The 10,122-nt window shown below is 40.7% G+C and overlaps 1 protein-coding gene across 1 annotated transcript; it reads left to right on the forward strand.

Moving 5' to 3' along the window:
• Positions 1 to 150: 150 nt before the first annotated feature.
• Positions 151 to 2,205, forward strand: SLC35E3 (solute carrier family 35, member E3; the record flags this gene model as incomplete). The annotated part of the gene is made up of 3 exons (XM_010184061.1): positions 151 to 309; positions 1,238 to 1,320; positions 1,794 to 2,205. Coding segments are annotated over 3 exons (429 nt in total), but the record flags the coding sequence as incomplete, so codon positions are not given.
• Positions 2,206 to 10,122: the final 7,917 nt, after the last annotated feature.

Below are 10,122 nucleotides of genomic sequence, written 5' to 3' on the forward strand. Positions count from 1 at the left end.
GCAAAGGTAGAAGATGATGCTCAGAAGTCTGTTTATGTAGTAGTGTCCACATGAGACTTCCTCTGTGTTAGTAGCCAGTTTGCTTTTGCTCAAGTTTTCAATATGTGGGTTTTTTTCTTCCTGTTTAACAGCTTTCTCTTTTGGTTTTAGTGGGTAGGAGCTAAGCAGCATGAGTTGCAGGTAAACTCTATGCAGCTGCTGTACTATCAGGCACCAATGTCCTCGGCTATGTTGTTGTTCATCATACCCTTCTTTGAGCCAGTCTTTGGAGAAGGGGGAATATTTGGGCCCTGGACGCTTTCTGCAGTGGTAAGGCTTTTATTGACTTTATTTAAATAAATAATCATCATTGATGTGGTTGAATTTGATGGTAAGATCTGTTTCTTTGTGAAACAGATTTTTGTGCAGTCTTTGACTATGATGAGATGAGAGGGGCATGTGCAAGAGAAAAAAACTCCTTGTTTTGTCTGCCCCGCTTCCTCCCAGGGGAGGCTGTCAACTGATTTACCTCCTTATTCTTGTTTCTGTTTAGAGGGCATCTGACAACAGGAAAATCTGACAAAATCCAGAAGCTTCCCCTAGTGTATTAAATTAAAAATGTGTAAGTGCCCCAGTTCCAGCTCTTGCTGTCCACTCAGAAAAGAGATAAGCATGCTCACTTTTGACACTCTCTACTCCTCTTCTGTGGAAGGACGCCAGCACTGGTTGTTCTCTAGAACTGCTAGTTTATTTTCACTGAGAAGGCTATAATTTCTCTCTCTATCCTTCTGTCCAAAAAAGAGCCAGCGGCATATTCTTACCACTGCCAATTGTGCCGCTCAGTGATGGGTCATTTCTCGTAGTGCTGGAGTTTATGGTAGCAAGTTATCACAATAACAAAATTGGCTATTTTTCCGAAATAGTTTTTGTTGTGACTGTAAGTAAAGACTTTGTCTCAAAAGTGAGGAATACAGCCTTCGTGTGTATGACTAGCCATTTTTTCCAAATCTTAAATGTTCACTGAGAGTAAAGGAGAAAAGGCTTGTGGTTATATTAATATATACTTACGAACATCATATCCTGAACTACTTACAATTGTCACCAATCTCTGTATTGATTTGAAGCTGTTTCTGTTTTTGTTCTCCGTATGTTTTTCTTGCCTCATATTTTGCATTTGAAAGTAAAGAAAATAACCTGAAATGTATGTACAAATGGCCAAAAGCGCGTTGGGTTACTGACTGTGTCCATTAATCCACAGATAATGGTGCTGCTGTCTGGAATAATAGCCTTTATGGTAAACTTGTCCATTTACTGGATCATTGGAAATACGTCGCCTGTCACGTATCCTTTGTAACATAAGTTGTTTCTCCTGTTTCCAGGTGAATTATGTTAGCGTTCATTTCGGCTGATTTACTGTGGGAAAATTGTTTGGTAACCCGCCTGCTTTATCTTAAATTATGAAGCTGGAAAAGCACGTTCATGTTTTAGTGTCTGTCGTTCCTTTGTTCAGGGTTTATATAGACAATGGTGGTTAAACAACCGATGTAACCTTCATACCTACAAAGAGTATTTACCCACTCTTTGGCTGCCTTGAGGAAGTGCTGGCGTGTGGGTTAGTTTGTAGTGTGTGATGGGTGAGAGGCTTTGGGTGAAGGTTAATTCTCACAGCCACAGAGATGTGGGAAAGTTGCATGAGTTGAAGTCAGTGTGCCGTACCATTGCATGCTTTGGGTGTAAATAATAAGGTTCTCCAGTGTTTCTTTTTACATAAAACCCAATACTGATATTCCCTATTATCCTTAACAGATGTCTAGGTATAACATGTTTGGACATTTCAAGTTCTGCATCACCCTCCTGGGAGGGTGCCTGTTATTTAAGGATCCGCTGTCTGTTAATCAAGGCCTTGGGATTCTGTGCACGTTGTTGGGCATTTTAGCATACACCCACTTCAAGCTTCGCGAGCAGGAAAGCAATAAGAGTAAATTGGTTCAGCGTCCATAAAGCAAGTGTATCTGGAGATTAAGAATATTGTGAAGGAACACAAGTATTTAAATATGCATTGATTCTAGAATGCACAAAATTGCCTCGTTCATTGGGATCTGTGGTTTCAGTTTAACCACCAGGATCGTTGTTCTGTAACTAAACCAAACGAACTGAATTATGTAAAATGCTGGGGGTTTGCCATCTCGGTCCATCCTATCGTTTTCATTAAATGTAAATGGTAACTTGAAAGAGAAAAAGGCGCACTTCAAATTGCTGTGGAAATTGTACTGAAGTAATTATATTTTTTGCATACCAAATGAGATCATGATGGCTACAGTTATAATACAGACAGAGAAAGAAAAGGAATGCAGTCTTTGTGATCATGCCAGTATTACTGTTGTGAAGAAACTTGGAGGCACTTTTATGCAGATGTTCTGGTGTGTAGTGATGCTTCCTCCTTTTTGTCTGGTGAATGATGAAGAGGAAACATATTTTGTTCAGTAGTTTTTAAAAGGGACACCAAGCTCAATCCTGTTTCTTGCATGCTTGCTTATGTATGTTTGGCTTCAACACATTGATACATTTTGGATGAAGAAAGTAGGTGAAATTATAGGTGAAGGGAGACTAGAGGAGACATTGGAAAACTTGAAGCCACAGGCCAAGCTATAGAAAATTAGGAAGTCAAATCTTAAGAGTTCATCTTATTTTTTTCTTTTGGTCCATCAGGACATTAATGAAGTCATATTCATATTTTAGAAAATTCTGTTACTGCTTTATAATTTCCACTATGCCAAAACCAAGGCTTTTCATGAGACCTTGTAAATACTCATGAGCCTAATAAAATCTCTAGTTTTCTGGTAATAACCAAATATTTTGCAGCCCTTGCACGCAGACACCCATGCTAAAAATATTTTTTGAGAAATCTTTGGAAAGGTCACAATCTGTAAAGGACGTGAAGGTTGCCTGGTTCTCTCTCTGCCTTCAAGGCCACCTCCCTCACTCCCACACCTTTCCCCCAGTTACATTTGGTGGGGTCTGCAGGTTTGGCTGTTTCGGGAGGAGGCCCAGGGGCTGTCTGGGCAAGGTTTCCCCAGCACTCAGTCCCTGGTAACATATCAGAGTGACTGAGCAGTGCAGGGTGGGACCTGCTTCTGCTCTAATTTGGGAACGCTTTGAAAATTACTTTATGCCAGTATCAAGCACTGATTTTGACAACATGGAAGGAAGGAGAAGTTGAGTACTCTGCTATTTAAAAAAAGAAAAAATAACTGCTTTCAGTAAATCTGGTGAGAACATATGTTCACTGGATTTGCAGGGCTAGAATTTATTTGCAGTATCTTAATCCTTACATTTTGGGGTTGGTTTTATCTTCATCTACCTCTAGCAGATTTAAAGAGGGGAATTATGTGAACAAAAGCAGGTATTTAAGATTTACAGCCACCAACAGAAATGATACTTAGTTCCTCTTAAGCTTTTTTACAATGGAGGTAACAAGTATTTCTGTAAGAAACAATGCAAATCTTCTCAAGCTTATAAATTATTTATTCTGTCGCAGAGTTCTTAAGAAAAAGTTATTTCTCTGTGTAATCTAAGTTTACACTGTAATACACTATATTATTTCAGAGATACCTGAATAATTTTACATACTTACCAACTGTGTCTTAGACATTGTACTGGTCCAAGGATAATTTTTTTTTGTATGTTTTTATAAATCTATAATTAGTTTAAAAATACAGCCTGGCCTACTGAAAAATGTGGTCAGACAGGACAATATCTGGATGCATATCCTTCAGTACGTACACCGAGAAAGCCATTTGCATTAATTTGTGCTGTGCACAAGTTCTTCTAAAATGTAGATAGACCGCAGAGACTCTTACAGTTAGAAAACAACTGGATTAGAAGCCTGTATTACAACAATATTTGGGATGAGACTGATGTAAATATAAAGTGGCAGAATGAACAAAACAACCATGTCTGAAAGTACAAAGGACTCCTCAAGGAGAGGAGCAGATCTGCAAGAGCAAGTCAACAGTATCATTAAAACAGTGCATTATAAATAGTCTGTTGCTGGAGTGTGTGAGTCGTGGAGGTCACTTAAGTGACGTGATTTTTTTCATATGTTCAAGAACTCTCCTTTGAGATTTACCTGTTGTATCTAACAAATAAAGTATCTTGAACTTTGTTGTATGGTTCAAAATATTAAATCCAGGAGGCTTGTGTAGTTATGGGATAAATAGATCTTTATATGTATTGTTTCTTTGAATACCATGTGTAGGGTGGGAATAAATTTTTAATCACTTGACTGATACCTGCTTATTGCAGGAGAGATACTGCAGTTGTTATTGTCTTTTTTTCATCTTCTGTTTGAATTGCATACACTTTAGGGGCATAGGTGTGTGAAAGGCAAAACGGTGCCACTTGGATTTCTGTCTGTATAAATATTTCAAGGAGTTTGCATGTTTTGGGGCTGAACTCATGACACAAATGAAGGAGGCTTCATGCCTCCCCTCCCTTGGGCAAGTACAGGGACCTGCATGTATGCATGTACATGCCCCCTGACAAGCCACCTATGGGGCTCGTGCTCCATCTGCTTCTCCATCCTGCACAAAGGTGGCCAGTGCTGAGGTTCCTTGGTCTCACCTTTCCCCAATGCTAAAACCATGCATGCTCAGACCTCACTGCTTAGACCTTCAGCAGAGAAGTCCCAATGCTCTCCCAGTGGCACTGGGGAGGAGAGCGGGAGCAAAATTAACTGTTGCAATGCCAGAGTAGGGCAGTTCTGGCACAAGCCACCTCCTTCCTTCAGGGGCAAATATATGTCAAATGAAATGTTAATGAGATTGAATTTTTCTTCAGGAGATTCAGGATTGATTGATCTAAGAGAAGGAAGGAGTGAGACTTTCATTTTGGATGGTTTTACTGCAAGCACTGTGGTAATATATAGAATCACAGAACGTTTTGGGTTGGAAAGGATCTTTGAAGGTCATCTAGTCCACCCCCCTGCAGTGAGCAGGGACAGCTTTAGATCAGGTTGCTTGGAGTTCCTTCCAACCTGACCTCGAATGTCTCTGGGGTGGGATATCTACCACCTCTTTGGGCAACCTGCTCCAGTGTCTCACCACCTTCATTGTGAAAAAACTTCTTTTTATCTAGTCTAAATCTACCCTCTTGTAGTTTAAATCCATTATTCCTCATCCTATCTCAACAGGCCCTGCCAAAAAGATGTTCCCTATCTTATAGGCCCCCTGGAAGGCTGCTATAAAGTCCCCCAGGCGCCTTCTCCAGGCTGAACAACCCCAGCTCAGCCTTTCCTCATGGGAGAGGTGCTCCACCCTTCTGGTCATTTTTGTGGCCCTTCTCTGGACCCACTCCAACAGGTCCATGTCTTTCTTGTGCTGAAGACTCCAGAGCTGGACACAGGACTCCAGGTGGGGTCTCAACCAGAGTGGAGTAGAGGGTGAGAATCACCTTCCTTGACCTGGTCACACTTCTTTTGAAGCAGCCCAGGATAGGGTTGGCATTTTGTGCTGTGAGCATACATTGCCAGCTCATGTCCAGCTTTTCACCCACCAGTACCCTGAAGTCCTCTGCAGGGCTGCTCTCAATCCATCCCACAGCCTGCATTGATAGCGGGAACTGCCCTGACCCAGGTAGAGGACCTTGCACTGGGACAAACTTTTAAATCCTGAGGTAAAAATTGAGTCTTATAAAAATTACAGATACTTACCTGGTGACAAACTTGCTTATTCTAGTTTTTACTGCATCACTTTAATGTTTTCCTGCTAATTATACATACTTCATTCAGTTTTGGCTTTTCTGAAAGGGAAATCATGGACTTGGCATTTTTAACAGTATGCAGCCCTGGATGTGCCGTTGCAGTTGGAGCTGTACTGTACAAACCCTGGTGTTTACTTTCTGCTTTTCATTTTACTTCACATTCTACATATGACTAAACCATGGTAATAAGGTGGACCTTGGTCATTTTCTGCCATCAAATGTTTTGCTGCTTATATTTGCATTCTTTACTTTAAAAGGCTACCATTAATGTAGTTCCAGTGAAAAAGCTAACATAAATATGAGGGTGGCATTTAAAAATTGGAGCCCATCCAGATGATTCTGATTAAAATATGAGTGACTGGTGGTAAGTTATGTTTGCTCATTCTGTTCCTACACTTTAGAACAACATACACAAGGTTTTTTCATCTTCCTCAAAGGAAGTATGCCTTTACGTACTCGATTAGTTCAAAGGTTTGTGTTACATTTAACTTTGGTAACTCAGCACTTATTTGACAGATTTTGCATCTGGTTTTGTACAACTTGCCGAATTCTTGCAGGCTCTGGGGGCACAGCGCCAGAGGAGTTTTCCTGTTGATAGGTGTGCAGCCACTCTCTGAGGCTCGAGGTGGAAGGAGGGCGGTTTGCTGCTGTTACACGTCTGAAAAGGAGGTTTGTCTCGCAGGATGTCTACCTCCAAGACAGAGCTGCGATTCAGTAGGGATGTGTCCTCTCTCTGTCTTGTTTTGTGAAATGAATGCCCAGTGATGGCTGGGGGCTAAAGCAACATTAAAGCCTTGTTTGGGCTACCCATAGTTTTTATTGAACTTTAAAAAACATACTAGTAGTCAATGCTGGTTAAGTATTAAGTTAAAAATCACTTTTTTAGAATGCCTTATATAACTGAAGCTTCAGAAGAGCTGAAATACAGCTCAGGTCTAACCCATGTCTCGTTTGTCACATCTGAAAAATCTTATCAAAAGGTAATGATGCATTTTGTAACTGGGTGTGTGTATTTATAGAGTTGGGCTGCTGAGAAGGGGCTTGCTCTTGAGCTGTACTGTGTTACTGAACACTGGTGTCCTGTCTATGCATTTAGCAGCAATTTAGAAACATCCCGCTTGAAATTCACCAACGTGCACTCCCAATAGGTGAAAGAGCTTTTTATCTTCTTGCTAAACGCGAGGCTTACAGTTTAAGGGAATTTGGAGGTCGAGCCTTAATGTCCCGCAAGTCACCTTTCATAATAAGATCAAGGTGTCTGTTTTGATCCCAGTTATATAGTTAGTGTCTTACCTGGATTTTAAAAGAAGCAGAGTTTGGATTGCAGACTTGCAGATGTTTGCTTGTGTTATGTTTTGAGGTTTTTTTCCCACTTAAAATTTTATATTACCCATTCACAACCCAACTTCCCTGTTTAATGAGAAAACAAAAAAAAAAGGTATGTTGAATGAATGAAAGGTAGACTGCATATATAGTGAAGATACATTTTGTTTTGCACAAGAATTTTACTCTTCTAAGTGTAAAGATGCAGCTCTTTCTGTTACTTTCTCCACTGTTATAATGGAGTAGATGCACACAAGCACCAGCTTGCTGTTCTGTACAAATTCACTCCCTTCCTGCGGAGCTCTCTCTCTGATCGGAGTCTCAGCTTCCATTTGACAGCTCAGTTGCTGCAAAGGTGATTGGGATGTCAGCCGCAGAAGGTTCAGAACATGAAGTGAAAAAGTATCAGCAGGAGCTGATATTATCTTAGGTAATGAGAAATCCTATTCTAAGACACAGAGACTAAGCCACAGAGATACCTTACCAAAAACACCAGAGGTGTGGGTTTATCTCCAGGCAGGTATTGCAAAGAATGCAAGAGCTGAATTGTATGAATTCTTGCTGTGCTGCAGTAGTTGACAAATTTAGTTTAAACAAGCTTTTAGTAATATAAAAATTGAAAATATAAATGCTGTGCAAAGAAAAAAAAAAGAAGCTGGATTCAGACAGCATAAAATCTTTGCCAGACTCGTCCCACAGCGATGGGTAACCTTCTTGAGAGAAAGGAGCTATTGTTCTGCCTCCCCTTCGCCCAGTGAGGCTGTGCTTAGTGAACGAGGGTTTGTGTTCCCAAAAGCTGCTCTGCTTTTTTCAACTCCTATCAGCTGGTCCAATGAAAACAGATCACCTCTCCCTACAGAGCTTGTCTCGCTGAAGTTACCGTTTCTGCTTTAATCTCACTGACTTGGATCGTGCTCCTATCTTCCTCCGGTAGCTGAAAGGTCTCATGGACCTCGGGGAGTCAAACATACTGCATCGCCTTGTGTAACTGCAGGGCCCAGGCAGTGGGGAATCCAACCCAGCCCAAAAGGTCATAGTTACCATCTGCAGTACTAAAGAAAGGGGAAACGCAACCCCTTTTCATTGTTTTAGTTGCAAGGCAGTTACTAATCCTTTCAAATTTTAGTCTTTGTCACTTCCCTTCAGGAGGTGCATAAAGAAGCTCCCTTTCCTGTTTCAGTCTGTCCTTTCTGTATAAAGTATAATTACACCATATTTTAGGGAATTCTGGAATTGAGACAGAAATTGTGTTCACTGCTCACATAAATATATTGACCTCACCCGGTGCTGCTTTTTTTACCTAGGACCCTTGACTTCCTTCCAGTTGCTTAAAATACAGGACAAGACAGGTTAACTTGAATTAAGAGGTAATTTGCCAGCTCAGGAGTTGCATGTGCCATCCCAGCTGCAGTATCTCAGTACCTAATAGGCATGATATGCTGCCTTTTATAATGGAAAGGCAGGAACAGACATGGACAGATTAAACATAATATAATGAAAATAAATGATGTATTTAGAAGCAAGTAGTGGGGATGACCCAAAGGTTGCCTGAGGATTAACATTGTAAAAAATATTATGATTTGTTAGTGGTTTCACAGGAATATGAATACAAGCCTTTCATTTGAAGGCACGTGGTTGTATTTAAGGAGCTCCAAGAAGTCCAGCTCGGCTGTGTGGATAACTGAGCAGGATGCCCATGCAGGATGCACACGCAGGCTAGCAGAGTGTCAGAAAGGAGCGGGATTATTTTTAGAACCATAGACGGCTGTGTCACATCCAGGAAGTGCAGGGAGGAAATCTCGGGCTGAAGCACAGCATGAAAATGTAATTTTTAATGACCTTGGCACAGAAAACAGTTGTATTTCTTATTTTCTTGCAAAGCAGAGGCTGAGAGGAAAACTTGTTTAAAGGAGCTGTGTTCTGACAGGGCCAAGCACATGGAGTAACCACAGCTACTGGGACCACAGAACAGAGGTGGCTGTGATTAGGAAAAAAAAAAGTGAGACAGTGGATTAAGAGAGAACTGAGAGGAGTATACAGCATGTATACATCTAGGCTGATTTTTAAATATAAGGTCTAAGTTTAGATGCTTGCCTCCACAATTAGGCATCTGAATAGCAGGGCCAGATTTGTCAGTGTGAACTTCTTCCCTTTCAATTGTACTTCATGGAGAGTGGCATGTGCTCAACATTTCCAGAAATGAAGCTGCATAGTTGACAAGTTTGACCTTTTTTTTGGTCTCCAGCTAAATTAGGTATGCCGTTTAGCACAGAAACTGAGTCCTTGTTCTCCTTCCTTACTTTGCCACAAATGTTTTTAATCCTCCTTACTCTTTGGAGAAAAAGAAACCATTTGCACCCTTTTATTTTCTGTTGTGTAATAAACTGCAGATACTGAATGGGTTTTGTTTTACAATACACTGGAGTTGCATATTAAAATCTTTGATTAAGATCTTGTAATTTATCTTCATGCGTGCATGTTGCTTCCACTCTCACTTTCTATGTCGTTTCTGTCTGTGAGCTGAATGGAAAAAGCCACCAGTGTTATACAGCATCAACCGTTGTGAAATAAAGCGCTTCTCTCCAAGGAGCGGAAGGGCAATGTTAAAGTCTTCTGGGATCCAGAGTGGTTTAATTCTTACATATATTTCTTGTGGTGGTTAGTAAAAAACTGGTTTCCTATTTGTTAATTCAGTTGAGAAGATACAGTAGTGGTCATACATCCTTCAGGCAATTACGATACATTTCTGAAAACACACTATCTCACTTTTCTGAGTGGTCTGAGTCTCTTCAGGACTAAGAATCTACCAATGTTTTTTTAGCTAGTATCATTCCCCAGAGAGCCACTTCTTCAGCTTTTCTTCAGGTAGGAAAAAAGAGAGAGATGTCGCAGACTTGTTTCCCAAACAAAGCCCAAGAAAACTTTCTCATAAAGACTATTTTGATTCATGGATAGCTTTGCCTTAATCAGAGATGGGCATGTAGGCTTTAATTCTTATACCCCTAAATGTGGGCCATGTTTCAATCTATGGTTGTGATGAGGTCCAGCTGACAGCAGAGT

The sequence above is a fragment of the Mesitornis unicolor genome, unplaced genomic scaffold, assembly GCF_000695765.1.
Source record: "Mesitornis unicolor isolate BGI_N332 unplaced genomic scaffold, ASM69576v1 scaffold3915, whole genome shotgun sequence".
Classification (NCBI taxonomy): domain Eukaryota; kingdom Metazoa; phylum Chordata; class Aves; order Mesitornithiformes; family Mesitornithidae; genus Mesitornis; species Mesitornis unicolor.